Here is a 17216-nt window from a genome sequence, read left to right as displayed (position 1 = left end):
GCACACAACCTCAGAGAATACACATTGCAAAACCTGACCGCACTATTTTCACCGTAGATATCTTTCCCTTCATCTCTAGCTAAACGAGCCTTAACAAATCATTATACATACTAACACTAGGTTCAAATACACACTAAACCACCACGCAATACCCAGTTCACGCCTCTGAATCATAAAACAACGTAGAAATAACAATAACTACTAATAATCCTGTTTATCCTCAAATAGGTTAAAATGACCTATCCATATTGTAGCAATTACGTCAAATAAGCATTAAATAACCAGTAAAGGCATAGTCAATAACCCTAGAATGCCATAACACACAAAACCTCAAAGAATTCACACTGCAAAACCTCAACGCACTATTTTCACCGTAGATATCTTTCCCCTTTCTCTGTAGCTAAACAAACATTAACAAACCATTATACAGACTAATCCTAAGATCAAATACACATCAAAGCACCAATCAATACTAAGTTCACGCCTCTCGATCATAAAACAACACGGAAACAACAGTGAACAATAAAATAAAAATCATGTTTACACTCACGGGGGAAGTAACAATGGCGTCGATGGAGCAGAGGAGACCCGATATTATCCTCTTCTCTTCCTCTTCCTGCCTTTATTATCACCTCCTCCGCCTCTTCCTTCATCCGCAGCGTTACTTGGAGACTCACGCTTCATCCTCGACTAAGTGGGTGATCACAGCGAGGATAAATCACGCAAAAAAAAGGATAAATAACACGACAACTTGACCGATGACGTGACACACAGAGAGAGGTATACTGGACTGGCGGCGGTGGTGGTGGTGGCGGTGAAGCGCCTGTCTCGTTTCAGAAGCGCTTCGGATTCTGACCACCGATTCTTTTTTTACCGTAATTCTTAATCTTAATCTTATGCTTTTCCTTATTCTTATTTTTCTTAATCGTATTCTTACTCGTATTCTTCTTTTCTTCTTTATTCTCATTCTTACTCCTGTTTTTTTTCTTCTTATTATTATTATTAGTATTAGTAGTAGTAGTAGTAGTAGTAGTAGTAGTAGTAGTAGTAGTAGTAAAGACATTGTAATAGGTAGACCCAAAAGAGTAGAAATCGAAATACAAAGTCCATAACAGCGATAAACGTAATAAACAGCGAATTAGGGATAAAAGTATTATGGTAGATAGTTGGATGTAGATAGATAGATACAGATAGGTAGATGAACTAGTAAATAAATAAATGATTAGATAGATAAGTACATAAATAGATACGAAAAAAGAAAGATACAAAACAAAACAAAAAAAATACAATAAGAAAATCATTACTCCATCTTCTCAGGACCATGATGAATGAAAACACAAACTTGTACAAAGCAGACGCACATTTCTTTTATTTATAGTAGCAAAAAGGCATAAAAAAATATACAAAACAAACTGTTGAGGCGCAGAACATAGCCGCTGCTCAAATGATTCTTGCAGCAGCGACCCGAGGCGACTACAGCAGAGGCGACGACGGAGGAGCAGGACGAAGGTATGAAGAGCCAAGAAGAAGATACATATAAGTGAGATGAAAATAATAAGTGCCTAGAAAAGTATGGAGGAGAGCTGGACTGAAATAATAAAGATCCAAGAATGAAGAACAGAGGAGCTGGACGAACGTATTAAGAGTCAAGAAGCAGAACAGAACAGCAGGACGAAAGTATGAAGAGCTAAGAAGAGACAGCAGAACAGCAGGACGAAAAGGCACAGCAGGCAAGAGGCAGCTCGGCTATACACGAAAACCCTTCACCATGGACGCAAAGACACCGGCAAAAACTTGACTCCAGGAAGGGCGGAGAGTCTTCAAAAGGATACATGAGGAGTCAAGTATGATTATAAGCACACCAGAAGACGTAAAGACTCCTGGGACTACGGAAAGGAGGCCAAAGAGATATTGTAGCTATGCAGGAGCGAGGAGACACCAACGAGGGCGGAAAGGCACCCAGAGAAGCAGGAAGAGCACAGCGGGAGTCAGGTTAGGGCAGCGGGGTGACTTCGAGGTGGCCGTCTGCAGCATCCCGCTAGTCGAATAGGTCCTCGTATTTCTCGTAGGCCTTCTCGATGGACTCCAGGATCGGGAATGCCGTCTGCAGGGACCTGAAGGACGCGAGGGGGTCAGAGAAGACGTCCAGCGTGTTGTAACCAAGACCAAGACTACGAAGACAAGATGGAAGGAGATTTGAATTGGAGGATGCGAGGCGTGGGTTAGGAAAGGGGCAGGATAGACATGTTACGCTTATTGTTACCACTACTACTACTACTACTACTACTACTATATCACTACTACTACTACTACTGCTACTACTACTACTACTACTGCTAATGTTACTACTGCTACTAAACTAATAATAATAATAATAATAATAATAATAATAATAGTAATAATAATACCCCTCCCTTCACCCTAATCACAAGTTCTCCCTTTCATTTACTTCCCTTCAATGTTATTTTCTTCACCTTCCTCGTATTTTCCTTTCAAATGCATCTAAATCTTTCTCCCACAGCATCCCTACACCTTCCTTTCGTGTGACCCTGCCCTTCAACCCCTCTCTTTAGTCCTTTCTCTTGCTTGTCTTTTTATCCTTTCCTCTGGTCCTTGTTAGATTCTCACACCTCTCAGTCCTCTCCTAAACATCCTCCTCACACCTCATTCATTCCTTACCTTCGCTGCTTCTCCCATTCACTGCGATTTGATAAGGTTTGAAATGCCTAGATCGTCCCTTTGTTTATTTTTACAGCAGAGGAGTCAATTCAAAGGCATAAAAAAAGGAAACAAATATAAAAAAAAAGCCCTTTACTCACTGCTCCTAACGTCTTCACTTCTTTTTATGCCCTTGATCCTTCCTTACACCCCTCATTTCTTAGCCAAATATCTTCCTCATACTCTTCCTTATACCCTTCCTTTATCTCCTATCCCACCCACTGCGATTCTATATGGTTTGAAATGCCCAGATAGACCCTCTTCTTACTTTCTTACACCTCTCGCTCATTTCTATCCATCATATTCTCCATCACACCATCTCCCATACCTTCTATTCGCCTCCCTTCGCCTCCTATCCCACTTACCGTAATTCTATAAGGTTGGAGATGCCCAGGTCGTCACTTTTGCCTTAACCTCTCTTCATAACCTCATTCTCTGTATTCCAAACCTATAAATTCCAATAAACACCCTCTCTCTCTCTCGCTCTTTCCCTCCCGTCACCGCGTCTCCCACTCACCGTGATTCTATAAGATTGGAGATGCCCAGGTCATCCCTCATGTCCCAGGCGTTGTTGGCGAGGCGGTACAGCAGCGGCGTCACCATGAAGGACCTCCGCGACGACGCCGAGGCCAGGGCAAACACCAGCAGGTCATAGAGAAGAATGGACCCGGCCACGACCAGAAGGAGGGCCGCAACCGTGGTGAGGTCAACTGCCTTCAGCGCCTCCTTCAGCTGGTTCTTGAAGAGGTCGATGCTGGAGGTCACTTCCCCGACGAATGACACGACTTCAGAGGGTACGTTCGGCATGGCGGCGGTGGTGGTGGTGGCGGTGGTGAGGTTGAGGGCAGAGGAATAGAGGTGCGTGCTTGTTCTATGGGTGTCTGAAGGCGACTGATGGTCCTCTCTGGGTGCCTGTCCCGTCATATACCCTCGCGAGTGAAAGGACCAGGACGAGGAGGGGGAGGTAGAGGCCGTGAGGTGAAGAGGAGGTAAGGAGGAGGAGGAGGTGGTAAGGGGGAGGAGAAGGACACAACCAAAAGGGGAGGAGTCTCTCTTAAGATCCGGGAGACTGGGAGGAAAAAAGGGAGGGATTTATGGAAGGGAGGGAGGGAAAGGGAGGGACAAACAGGGAGGGAATGAGAGGGAAAGGGAGTTAGAGAGAGAGAGAGAGAGAGAGAGAGAGAGAGAGAGAGAGAGAGAGAGAGAGAGAGAGAGAGAGAGAGAGAGAGAGAGAGAGAGAGAGAGAGAGAGAGAGAGAGAGAGAGAGAGAGAGAGAGAGAGAGAGAGAGAGAGAGAGAGAGAGAGAGAGAGAGAGAGAGAGAGAGAGAGAGAGAGAGAGAGAGAGAGAGAGAGAGAGAGAGAGTTTTGGACAATAATAAAACAGACAAAGATCTACGAAGCTATACCCGAAATAATGACAATGAAAGGAAGGATGAGAAGGAGGGGAAAATATAAATAAAGTAAGGAAAGAAGGAAAGATGGAAGAAAGGAAGGAGTGAAGGAAGACAAATGAATGAGAAATGAATGAATAAACGAAGGAAGGAAGAATGGAAGGATAAAGTTAATGAATGAATGAAGAGAAAATAAGAAATAAAACTAAAACATTACACTAAATCTACCATTTATTAATTAGCAACTTCAACTATAGACTTGCTCCCTTGTTTTACGTCTCCTAACAACAATAAACTAAATACTTCCTCTATCAACCGTTCGAGAGTAAGTCCACAATGAAAACAAAGCAAAAGTAAATTATTTTTTTTTTTTTATATCTTTCTTTTGCAAAACCTCAACTAAAATTTACTCCCCTTTTTTTTTCTCCCAACAACAACAATAAACTAAATACTTCCTCTATCAACCGCTCTAGAAGTATAGCAAAAGTAATTAATCAGCTTTTTCTACTTATTTCTTTCCTTGCAAACCTCAACTAAAGACTTGCTTCCTTGCTTTCCGGCTCCTCACATTAATAAACAATACTATTTCCTCTATCAACCATTCTAGAGTAAGTCCATAACCAAATAACTTCAGCAAATGTAATGAATGAGCTTTTCCTTACCTTCTATCTTCGCTAAAACTCAACTAAAGACTTGTTCCCTTGTTTTCCGTCTCCTCACAACAAAAAACGTGTATATATTTTCTCTACAATAAATCCATATCCACATAACTATGAATGAACTTTCCCTAATGTTTCTCTTCGTCAGACCCCAACTCCCTTGTTTTAACGTCTTCACACAACAAGAACCATTTTATATGATTTCCTCTATTAAGCAAATCCATAACCTCCTAATTTAAGCAAACGTAATGAATGAACTTTCCCTAATGTCTCTCTTCGTCAGACCCCAACTCCCTTGTTTTAACGTCTTCACACAACAAGAACCCCTGCATATAATTTCCTCTATTAAGCAAGTTCATAACCTCCTAACTTAAGCAAACGTAATGAATGAACTTTCCCTAATGTCTCTATTCGTCAAACCCAACTCCCTTGTTTTAACCCCTTCATACAACCCACTGCATATGATTTCCTCTATTAAGCAAATCCATAACCTCGTAATGTATGAACTTTCCCTAATTTCCCTCTTCGCCCGACCCCAGCTGCTGACGGTCTCTCTTGCTCTCTCCTCCCTCCGTGTCTCTGTGTCAAGGCGGTGGTTCGCTGAGTTCCTTTTGTCTGTCCCTTGTCGCCACGCACGCCCCAGTAAGCTAAGCAGACCACTTACCTACTGCACCGGGAACCAGACACGTGAGGCGGAAAAATGTTAGTGGTTGTGGTGGTGGTAAACTGGGTGACATGATCTGGGTGGTAGTTTGAGGTGGCGGTGGTGTTGTTGGTGGTTGTGGTAGTAGTGGTTACTTTAATTGGAACTAGGATATAGGAGTGGAAAATGGTGATTGTAGTGGTATAGTAGTTGCTGATGGTGGTAAGATGGTGGTAGTGGTGGTGGTGGTGTATGGTAGTGATTATAGGAACGGTGATATTGGTATGGGTATAAGAAAATGAGATAATGGTTGTTAAATAGTGTACTTCCGATGATAGAAGAAAATAAAGAACAGGGTATCTGAGGTAACATACGTGGTTGTTATGGTAATAGAAGATAGTGAAAGAAGAAAACGGTAATATCTATAGGGGTAACACTGGTAATACTGATAATGGGTATGAATAAGGGAGATGGGAACAAAAATAGTGGGGTTGGTGGCATTCAAATCCAAGAATATATATGTTACTATTTATAATCTTATTTTGGGGTATTGAATCGCCTTCTCAGTGCTTGTCATAGTGTTTATTTAATCCAGTGTTGGGTGCTTTGGTATTTAGTCTAATACCTTCCTCTGGCGGGTGTAGCAGTAACAGTAGTGATAAATATAATACTTAGAAATTACTTGGAAAATAACATTGGTGTGTGTTGACGCGGTGCATTATTGTGTTGGTTACCTTTTTTTTTTTTTTTTTTTGACATTTCAGTGTGAAAAATATAATGAACATGGTACACACACACACACACACACACACACACACACACACACACACACACACACACACACACACACACACTAGAATGATAACAAAAATAACAATAAAACAACAAAACAAATAAACAACCATAACAACAAGAAGAATAAACATAACAAAAACAACAGAAATTATATTAAAAAGGAGGAGTGTTTGTGTGAGTGTGTGTGTGTGTGTGTGTGTGTGTGTGTGTGTGGTTTTAGCCAGAAAAGAGAAAGTTAAGCCTACAAGCAGGACAAGGAGAGGAAAGCAGAAGGAGGAGGCCTGGAGGCAAAATAGGAGAGGGAGAGAGGAGGGAGAGAGGGAGGAAGGAAGAGAGGGAGGATGGGAGGGAGAGACAGGGTAGGCCTATTATTAACCTGGAGGCTGTGGGGGGGAGGAAAGAGAGAGGACACACACACACACACATACACACACACACAGTATAAACTCATAGAAAATTTACGGAAGGAAGTTAAGAAAGCAAAATAATTAAAAAATAAACAAAGGAAGGATGAGAGAGAACAAAGAAGAGGAGTTTAGGGAAGAAAATATCGGAGGAAAAGAAAAGTGAAGAGCAGGAGAGGGAGAGAGGAATGAATGGGAGAGAAACAGTAGGAGTGACGCTGCTGATTATGTGTTAGTGAGCTCTGATCTCCGTCCAAGGGCACAGTGCACTCCAGATAGAAATCGAGCAAACAGGGTACTGGGATTCATTTCAAGGAGCGTAAACAATAGAAGCGCCGAAGTCTTCCTCAAACTATATTTAGCATTAGTTAGACCTCATCTTGATTATGCGGTTCAGTTCTGGTCACCTTACTATAGAAAGGATAGGTAATTATCAGATTGTTAGAATCGGTACAGAGAAGAATGGCTAAGATGATTCAAGGGTTACTTGCCATACGAGGAAAGACTAAAACAATTAAACTTGCATTCTCTAGAAAGGCGAAGGGTGCGAGGTGACTTGATAGATGTTTATATATGGATGAAGGGCTTTAAGGGGGATATTAATATGGTTCCGATGGTAAGAGAACCGGGTAGGACACGTAGTAATGGGTTTAAATTGGATAAATTCAGATTCGACAGGGGCATCGGCAAAAATTGATTTACTGACAGAGTGGTAGATGAGTGAAACAGACTGAGCGGTCATGTGGTGAGTGCTGATACAATTTCACATTCAAAAATAGATTAGATAAATTCATGGACAGTGATATTAGGTGGGGTTAGACACACGGGAGCTTAGGTTCACAGGAGCAGCCTTGTACAGGCCTACCGACCTCTTGCTGACTCCTATGTTATGTTGTTATGTTCTTATGAGAGTGTTCACTAATCTCTTTCAAACGCGCACACCATTCAAAAAGTAAACCATACAGAGCTAGACCATTCAACCAAAACTATATCTTTCGCTATACTGCTGAGTGACTATAAATAAATAAATAAATATAAATACCTTTTTTTCTACTTCCACTATTTGTCAAAACATCATAAATCTAAAGTAAGGGAATCTGCAGGTAATGTAACAGCAGAATATCACGATGGAGCACACACATCGAAGTGACTGTTGTTCTTTCCTTTGGTTTCCTTCGGTGATTAAGGGTCGCGATCCAGCCCCGGCCGAGACAGATGCCGAGCTACCCGATTATGGAATGCTGCAGCCCTCGGTAATGCCATGAGGACTGCGAATGGGCCTGTAGGGGTGAGGATTAGAAGGTAACTCGTCGCTGTGATGTCAGTCTGAGGAGCACTGGTTCACGAGGTGTCTGTTTGTCCCATGGGCCGCGGCGCCTCAGAACCTCGGGCCGCCGCTGTCCTCCAGGCGCTGCAGCCGCCGGCCCTCCAGCGTGCCGTACCTGTCATCCTCAATGGCATTCAGGACTCTGCTGGTCGCCTCAGCGGACCTTGAAAAATAGTTTCTTGCTGAGTAATGCATTGACATTAATGGAAAACTACTTCATAACAAATAATGAGATTGGTATATTCCTTAAAGTGTGTGTGTGTATATATATATATATATATATATATATATATATATATATATATATATATATATATATATATATATATATATATATATATGAAGAGGAGGAAAAACAATGCGCCTATATTACGAAGTAGAGCTGGAGGAAAAATATAGCCACGAAGGGGTATCATGAAGGCATAACTACAGAAAGAAATCAACGCAGACGCAACAGGTGCAAGATAACAGCTAATGGTCCCAGGCCACGCCAGCGCCAGGTGGGCATCATCACACCTGTGGCCTAGGCCTTACCTGTGATCGGGCAGGTGTGGGGCTGAGACGAGCCGCCGCCTGGATCCCCGCCCGCGCCGCCGCCCGCCCATGATGGTGGTGGTCAAGCCGCCCTGGGCGCCGCTGCTGGAGCTCACCAGCTCCACGAGGAACGAGATCACGTCGTACACCAACATGGAGATGATCATGGTGGAGACCATGAGACCGCCGGTGGTCCAGCCGTGGCTCTCCGGCGGCAGCAGTAGGTCGTGCGTCACGTCCTGCAGCCAGTACCACACGTCCTCGCTCTGCACGCGATGGGGCCCCGCCATGCCGCCGCCCGACGCCAGCCAGCGAGTCCTCCTGACGCAGCTCCTTCAAGCGGTGCTATGCTCTCGCCGGTAGTTGCCCTGGGCACTGTTTTCTATGGTAGCTGATGATCTATGTCCGTCGGGAAGTACACTAAAGAAAAACACGGCTTTTGATGGTCCTCCCGCAGACGCCAGCCTGTAACTCCTCCTGACGCAGCTCCGCCCGGCGGTTTTATACTCTCCGTGTCAGTCACTAGGTCACTCCCTCTCTCGGACCACTTAAACTAACCCTAGAATTCAGTTTTATGGCCACTCAATATTTTTATGCGTCGGAAAGAAACTAAACCAGGAAAATACGGATCGTGTTTATATCTCGGTGCGTTAGGGACACGGGTGACTCAGTTCCTCGCTCCAGTGTGTTTATTGTCCCCGCGCCGAGGGTTGGTGTCCGGTTTTCCTCCTTAAAGGAAGGGAAGCGACAGTTAGTGGCAGAGAAAAGAGCTTCTAATAAGTATACGCCCGGGAGAATATAGCCTTAGACCCCATGAGCGGAAGAGACGAAGAAAACAACGCGGCGACCTGCGTGATATAAAGGGAATGTCAGCCTCAAGAATGTGTGGCCCTCGATGTGACACAATTACGTAGCCATGCAGTGAATATGTGAGTCATAGGTAAGTATTCTCAGACCTCCCGAAATTGACCTCTCTTTCGGCCACCTCTTTTGATTCTTTTTTTGTAGGAGCAGCGAGTAGCGGGCTTTTTTATTATTGTTTCCTTTTTTTGTGCCCTTGAGCTGTCTCCTTTGTTGTAAAAAAAAGAAAAAAAAGACGCTTTCGGCTCTCACAACAATATATTTCCATAGACCAAAAAGGAAACCAGTCGGATCCTCATGAGTGTTTTTTTGGGTTCATCGTACATCGTACATTTGGGTAGGCGGTGGCTGAACTGGTAGCGTACTGGGCCCACATTCACCGCGTGATGGACGACGCCGGTTCGAGACCCCACGCTACCACCTCGGATTTTTCAGTCACCGCCGAGTGGCTTAAAACTACCCACATGCTGTCCTGAAAGCCACCCATCAACCCGGACTCTAGAGGAAGCCGTCCAAGCGAATGCAAGATGGCGCCACTGTAAACACTCGCCTGCGCCAGAACGGGCTGGGCCGACCATCAGGCCCCACCTGGAAGAAGCCTTGGGCCGACCATCAGGCCCCACTGGGAAGATGCCTACCGGCGCAATAGGCAGCAACGTTTAAAAAAAAGAAGAAAAAAAAGTCACCTACCTTAAGGATCATAAAACTAACCATGGAAATACCCCAACTCCTACGTGAGCCTTGTCAAATAGGTGTGCAGTGGCGGCGATATGTTTAACCCCTTGAATGCGGATTTCCTACAAGAAGACATCACCAAGCTACAGGAATGGAACAAAAAGTGTCTGCTACAATTCAATGAAGAAAAATGTAAAGTCCTGCATCTTGGGAGGGGATATCCAGCATACCAATACCACATGGGAAACACTCCACTATCCACCACAGAGGCAGAGAAAGACCTGGGAGTATATGTTACCAGGCGACCAGTGAAGGCGAAATCCGTGCCAATCGCAGCGGACGGGTTAAGACTATGGCCCGCCCGATTTCTCAGACGTATTCTCAACTCTATGCTTTTAGGAGTGAGGACAACAGGCAGGCAGAGGAAGGACAGATGCGTATCGTGGGAGGGAGCCGCCGCAGAGACACCTGAAGGACACGCAGAGGACGCAGCCAGGTAAGCATTGCGACACGTAAAAAAAAAAAATAAAATAAAAACACATGAACACCATCAATTCTGTCCACACACCAAGCACACGGAAGAAGATACTGATCCGTCCAAGGTGAGTGCAATGATCCATAAGTCTATACGTCTGAGGATGAGTATATATATATTACCCACAGATACTGATTATTGGTACGAGCTATAAAACCCATAAGCTTTGCAGGGAAGCGAGAGGGGTCAAAAATACCAAGGGCGTGCCATGACACCAGCAACACCCTTTAAACCAGATGAGAAAGTGATGGGAAAGACACATGCACAGTCCTTCCTTCACGGAGCAAAATTTAGCCTTGCCTCTATTCTCAGTTCTTCCCTAAGCTACAAAGAAGCGACAGAAGCACACAAGCAATGCCATGACTCGAGCAATACTCTTTAAGCTAGACGAAAAAATCATGGTAGATACACTAGTAGATACACACGCATAATCTTTTTTTCCCGGACCAGAATTTAGCATTGCAACTAAACTGATTTCTTCCCTGAGCAGTGAGAGGGGAAAGAAGCCCAAGAGAGTACCATGACACCAACAAAACCCTTTACTGAGAGAGGTGACAGAAGCCCAAGAGAGTACCATGACACCAGCAAAACCCTTTACACAAGACGAGGAAGGGGTAGTAAAGATACACTTCCCCCCAGACATATAAACGTTGCATTCAGTCTCAGTTCTTCCCAAGGCGGCTAGATTACTATAATACCAGCAACACCCTATACACTACACGAGGAAGCTATGGTAGATATACATTCACACACCTTCCTGGACCTATTTACCTTGTTTACAGTCTCGCCCTCTCTAGGAACATCAAAGAGGAGCCAAGAGCAGAAACATAACACAAGCAATACCCTTTAAACTAGAGAAGGAAGCGATGGTAGATACACATTCACAAGCCTTCCCGGACCTCTTTACCTTGTTTACAGCTTCGCTCGCTCCCAGGACACCGAGGAGGAGCCGAGGAGTGTGAGCCGATACCATCACTTCCCCGCGCCCTTCCGCCAGGCTCCCAAGACCTCGAGGGGGAAGCCAAGGGTGGAAAAGAAGGGAAGGGGCGATACCAAGATTGAAAGGTGATTGGAATCGTCGCCCGCTGTGTGTATGACGGAAATTACATGTTATTTGGGTGCCTATCGTCACCACGTTTAATATTTATGATGAGGGATTTGTTTTATTTCTTTTTTTTTCTTTTTTTTGGCGTTGTTATCTTTTGTGGGTGTGGGATGATGGGATTGAGTTGTGTTGTGTGATTTTATTTATCTTATTTGTTATTGTTTTTTCTTCGTATTATTAGTAAGCTTGCATCATCTTTTTTGTTGTTGTTGTTGTTGTTGACAGGTGATTTTTTTTTTACTTATTTATAATCTTCAAAATATTATACCACAAATATTTTGTGATTTAACAGAAAAAAGTGTGACTTTAAATATAAGAAAGGAAAAGCAAGTGCAAGAAAAACAAGGAGAGAAAGAAAAAGAATGAGAACAATAAGAATAAGAACAAAAAGAAATATTAGACAAAAAAGCTCATACACACACACACACACACACACACACACACACACACACACACACACACACAGAGAGAGAGAGAGAGAGAGAGAGAGAGAGAGAGAGAGAGAGAGAGAGAGAGATGCAGAGAAACACAGACAGAGAAGAAAAGAAAGGAATGGTATGGGAAAGAATCACCACCACCACCATCACCACCACCACCACCACCACCAGTACCACCACCACCACCGCCACCACCACCACCACCACCCCAAAAAATCCATGTCCCTGACCCTGACCCTGATTTTACTAGGACACAACCGGATCCTCTTGACCACGAGAGGAGGAGAGATGAGCGTGACTGATGCTGATGATGATACTGATGATGCCGTGTTCAACCCTTTGTTTTATTATCTTTTCAGGAATTTATAGTTTTTTCAAGTTTTTTTGTTGTTGTTTTTTGTTTTTTTGTTTTCTTGTTTTTTTTTTTTTTTTGTGCGTGATGGAAGCCTGATGAGCCGTGGGAAAGGATGAGATTTTTTTATTATTTTGTTACATCTTATTTTACTTACTTCCTTGTCTTAGGTTAGGTTAGGTTAGGTTAGGTTAGGTTTTTTTTCTGTTACATCTTATTTTACTTACTTCCTTGTCTTAGTTTATTTTATTTATTCAAATTTTTATTCTTTATTTTTTTATTTTCTTTTTTTATTTTTATTTATTTATTTATTTATTTATTTTTTTTTTTCTTATTTCTTGACTTCTCAATTTCATAACTTTTTCAAGAAACAATTATTTTTTGCCTGTTTTTTTCGGGTGTAACGAAGAACCCTGATTAACAATAGATGGTGATTATGTTTTCTTTCCTTATATTGTTTTTTTTGTTTTTTTGTTTTTGTTTATACTTTGTTTTTCGTCTTCTCCCAATCTCGGTATTATTATCAACGTGGGTAATTGTATTTTTATTGGTTGTTGTTGTTGTTGTTGTTGTTTTTGGGTGTGAGAACAAAAAAACTGACTAACAATATAAAATGATCAGGTTTTTTTTTCATTTATTTTGTTATTTATCTTTTTTTTTACTTAATTTTTCATCTTTTTCCTTATTTCGTATTTTCATCTTTTTGTTTGCGCTGTGTCTACCCCTTTTTCTCTATTTACATATTCTCCTTTCACTCTCTTTGTCTTCTCATCCAGTCAGTCCTTGAATCTAAGCCTATTCGTTTCTCGCCTGGTCTCTCACCTAAAAAAAGACCTCATTGAAAAAAAAAGACAAGCCGTTCCATCCCGCCGCTACCGGTCTCTAATATTATCTTAATGTATATCCGACACTTCTGACTCACTCGTATAATCTAAGGCCTGTTTCTCAGACCCTAACCGCAAGATATAAATGGGAATATGTAGAGATGAAGGAAGAAAATGAAGGAGAACAGAGGAGAATAAAACAGAAAAAAATGTTCAGGTGATAGAAAGGAGATGAAAGTGTGAAAGAGATGCTGAAAAAAAAGCGAAGAAAATAGAAATGAAAAAAATGAATAAGAAAATTGCAGAAAGATACTTGAAACCGAAGGAAAGAGGTGGAAAGACATGGAGAAATTGCTTACAGGAAAATAAGAAATATAGATCAAGTGAAAGAGATAAAGGGAGAAAGATAAGTATAAACGGAGTAAATGAAAGAAAAGGGAAAAGGGAGTAAGTTAAGAAAAGAGACAGTTAGGTGGGAGAAGAAAAATCGTAGGGCAGCAGGAGGGAAGAAAAGAAAGACACCCCAAGCAGTGAAGGAATGTAAGAATGTAGGATTAGCCCGAGGAAATAGGTCAACGAGAGAAGAAAGGAGGGCGAGGCTTGCGGCAGTGGTAAGAAAGGAAAATGTATGACTGAAAGAGAGACTAAAGTAACCTTGGGAAGCCTGAGAAAAGGATGTAAATGAAAGGAAAAAGAAATATATCAGTGAAGGAAGGAGGAGGAGAAAAGAAGGGAAGGATAATTGAAGGTAGAACCAACATATTGCAGGGGAGTCATATTGAAGAAAATAAAGGAAATAGTTCAACGTAACAAAAATTGCTTTCGAGTCATACAATAGCGTTGTTGTTTAACGATTGTTCCTTTCTAAAGGGGGGAGAACGGGCCTTTGCCAATTAATGGCGACCCGTACTAGGGTATCGACAGACCGACTCTATCGGCTGACGTCAGCCGAGCCGACCACGTCGGTCTGTCGATGAGGACTGGCGTGTGTCTCATACAATAATTATATCCTTTACTCATATTCGGGGAGGTCAAAGAATTTACGGATCCTTTACATCAAAATTGGCAAGCAGAGGCTCAGGACAGAAAGGAATTAATGCAAAAGTTTGGGAGAGATCAATGCAATTCAGTGAACAGATGATGATGATGATGATGATGATGATGATGATGATGCCGCCATTCACTGCTATGCTCGGGTGATAAAAAGAAAAAGTAAACCAAAAACAAAACAAAAAGTTCCTAATACAATTGATATGGTCAGCAATAACCACTAAGACATCATAACAGTACTCTCACTCCTTTATACATATCATATACAGCTAATTACATGATAATTAAGAATAAATGCTGCTTGCGCAAACTAAAAGTCTATCCCATAAATCTAGTGTACGTATCATAGAAAATAGTAGTAAAATCGGGGACTAAAGTATTTTGTTGGGTCTAAGTATAAGATTACAACGTGACCACGCTCCCTTGTCACGTGTCTGCCGCCTCAGTCCATGGCAGTGTGCAAGATGGTCCTCATCACCTTGTCCAAGACCCACAGAAGGTCACACTCATGAGAAGATGCGACAGATTCAATATCAATGTTACCTTGCACGTATAATTTAGCTATAAGATGATTAGCCTCCGAAAAGTGAGGGAAACCACTGAAAGGATGCTAAAAGTTTATGAACCTAACACATCGCATTTTGACGGCGTGGCACGGGTCAGGTCAGGCAGGTTAGGTTAGATTTATTTTAGCTATATTTGTCAAGTTGAATTATTTGCAATAAATACTGTGACACGCTTCGCGCCTCGCCGATGCTGTCACTGGCGGCGGAGTGAGCGACGGTAATCTGAATATTACTTTTATATAATATACATAAGATTCTAGATATACACAGATACAAAAGGTTATAGATCTACATATAGAATATATATACTTCACTGAGATTAGCTAATTAGACAGTTGGATCGATATGTGTGTGTGTGTGCGTGTGTGTGTGTGTGTGTGTGTGTGTGTGTGTGTGTGTGTGTGTGTCAACAGTTCAGTGGCGTACCAAGTCGGGGGGCTACTTGCTAGGGGACGGCAAATAAAGTCTTATTTTTCTTTTTTACTAACACTGAGCTATTTTTAACAGTATGTTATGCATGTTTGTGCTTTAGTTTTTAGACTTTTCATCCTTCGTAAAAATAAGTGAAAATCAAAGGGATTGGGTGGGGGGTGCCAAGTTGAAAGTCCCCCCGGGTGGCAGATAACGTAGCTACGACTCTGCGCCAGCCCCTCTTTACAGTTTGTTACTCAGGACTAAACACTACACACAATACCTTCATTATCTCTCCTTATATAGCCACAGCGGGCCGCGGCAGCGCCTCGGAGCAACGCCAAACACACAGAGACGGCCCTGTTCATGATCACGTCACGCTCACTGATAAACACTGAGGGAGCCTGCGTGTAAAGCTCCTGTCGTGTATATTGACTGTTTTATGCTGAGTAACAATGTATTATAGTCTTGTAGCGTTTATTTTCCTCCTCTTTTGTTTTGTTTTTACTCATACCTATTTGGAGATGATGTAGGGTTTTTTGTTTGGGTGAATATATTGATCGATTTAGGAAGAATAATAGTTTCATCGTGTTGCATACAATTAGTCCTTAGTTCCGTTTTTAGCCTTCTTAATGATAGACCCTATTTCATTATTTTGAGAATATAGCCTAATATTTAAGAAAAAAATATTTATACCGCAGTAGTTTTACACGCCGGCTCCTTCAGTGTTTATCAAGTCAGTGTTGTGTCATGGCGCGAGGAGTTTGAGGCTCCCTATTTTACGTTGCTCTGAGGTGCCGCCGCTCTCACGGTGCTAAAGGGAAACCAGGACCAGAGAAAGCGCTGTGTTAAGCCGCTGAAAAGGTGCGTTGACGGTGTGTGTGACGAGAATAACTGATTTGAAAGCATAAACAACTGTACTACAAACCTCAATTATATATATCCTCTAGTGTTAAATGGACGATGCTGTTTTGATAACGTACTATTGTGTTACCCACGAGTGAGATGTAAGGAAAAAGTATAAAGAAAAGGAAGCTTATATGTCTTGAGTCTTACGTGAGATTCGACAAATAGATAAAAAAAAGCTGGTCGCTGCATATTCCTACCTGGTAATCCAACCCAGTTTTTCAGAGTTCTTGGATAACGTACTTTAGTGTCACCCGCGAGTGAGGTATAAGAAAGACATGCTTATATATCTTGATGTTTACGTGCGATTAGAAAGAATATTAAAAAAAAGTGGGCTGTGCATCCTCCTACCCGGCAACACAAACCCATCTGCCGCACCACGGAAAATGCAGCATAGCGAATATTTACATTATTTTTTTTTCACATGGTGCTTATGAAGGTGTAGGTTTTAATAGTGTACCTAAGTTATTGATATTTGGGCGCTCTTAAAACAGTGAAGTGAGTGTTATATGACTGTGAAGTGACTGTAATATGACTGTGGCGTGACGGTAATACGACTGACGTGACTGTAATATGACTGACGTGACTTTAGCGTGAAATTCTAACTCCGAGGATGCAACAGTGGATTCTTGAGGAGTTTTCATCTTGTCAACTCCTGAACAAGGCAAGCATTCTCCTCAACAACCAGCAAAGGAAGTCCCCCCTTGCAGAACGCCGCCCCCTGAGTGAGTATTGATGTTATGTTGATGCGCCGTAGCCTAGCATATATTCATTGCACTTTAATCTTCTTCCCTACTTCCTACCTTCCAGTCTTTGCTCTTCTTCTCTACTCCCCATCTCCTTACCTACTCCCTATACTTCATCCTGTGGTCCTCCTCTTTTTCTATTTATCTATCTATCTTGATTATTCATTGTATTTATTATCTATTCATCTACCTGTCTTATGCATTTATCTATCTAATTATCTTGTGTGTGTCAATTTGTGCGTTTATGATGATTAGCTTATTCCCATGACATTTGTTT

At 42.2% G+C, this 17216-nt stretch overlaps 2 protein-coding genes across 5 annotated transcripts; both read right to left on the bottom strand.

The window, feature by feature from the left end:
• Positions 1 to 1356: 1356 nt before the first annotated feature.
• LOC126983849 (uncharacterized) lies at positions 1357 to 3600 on the bottom strand. 2 transcript variants are annotated; one of them, XM_050836979.1, is made up of 2 exons: positions 3236 to 3600; positions 1357 to 2171 (listed from the first exon to the last, which is right to left on the bottom strand). In XM_050836979.1, the coding sequence occupies exons 1-2, from the start codon at positions 3523 to 3525 to the stop codon at positions 2039 to 2041; spliced, it is 423 nt and encodes a 140-aa protein (XP_050692936.1). In that variant the 5' UTR covers positions 3526 to 3600; the 3' UTR covers positions 1357 to 2038. The 2 variants fall into 2 exon arrangements, with proteins under 2 accessions (XP_050692936.1, XP_050692938.1); XM_050836981.1 differs by having other exon boundaries at positions 1357 to 2114.
• Positions 3601 to 5895: 2295 nt separating this feature from the next.
• Positions 5896 to 15655, bottom strand: LOC126983953 (uncharacterized). 3 transcript variants are annotated; one of them, XM_050837218.1, is made up of 4 exons: positions 15571 to 15655; positions 11450 to 11550; positions 8472 to 9200; positions 5896 to 8100 (listed from the first exon to the last, which is right to left on the bottom strand). In XM_050837218.1, exons 3-4 carry the CDS (start codon positions 8759 to 8761, stop codon positions 7989 to 7991), a joined length of 402 nt encoding a protein of 133 aa, XP_050693175.1. In that variant the 5' UTR covers positions 8762 to 9200; positions 11450 to 11550; positions 15571 to 15655; the 3' UTR covers positions 5896 to 7988. The 3 variants fall into 3 exon arrangements, 2 of the variants coding, with proteins under 2 accessions (XP_050693175.1, XP_050693174.1); XR_007736302.1 differs by lacking the exon at positions 8472 to 9200; XM_050837217.1 differs by lacking the exon at positions 15571 to 15655 and having other exon boundaries at positions 11450 to 11725.
• Positions 15656 to 17216: the final 1561 nt, after the last annotated feature.

The sequence above is a fragment of the Eriocheir sinensis genome, chromosome 55, assembly GCF_024679095.1.
Source record: "Eriocheir sinensis breed Jianghai 21 chromosome 55, ASM2467909v1, whole genome shotgun sequence".
In the NCBI taxonomy this organism is placed as follows: domain Eukaryota; kingdom Metazoa; phylum Arthropoda; class Malacostraca; order Decapoda; family Varunidae; genus Eriocheir; species Eriocheir sinensis.
The sequence above is the reverse complement of the archived record's forward strand: the minus strand, read 5'-3'. Positions and strand labels throughout refer to the sequence as shown.

Excerpts from the sequence above, each read along its gene's own strand:
- LOC126983953 (XM_050837218.1), bottom strand. The coding sequence starts at position 8,761 with ATGGCGGGGCCCCATCGCGTGCAGAGCGAGGACGTGTGGTACTGGCTG. Across the intron at positions 8,101-8,471 it reads CCACACCTGCCCGATCACAG|GTCCGCTGAGGCGACCAGCA; the intron begins GTAAGGCCTAGG and ends CTATTTTTCAAG.
- LOC126983849 (XM_050836979.1), bottom strand. The coding sequence starts at position 3,525 with ATGCCGAACGTACCCTCTGAAGTCGTGTCATTCGTCGGGGAAGTGACC. Across the intron at positions 2,172-3,235 it reads TCCAATCTTATAGAATCACG|TCTTGGTCTTGGTTACAACA; the intron begins GTGAGTGGGAGA and ends TTGTCTTCGTAG.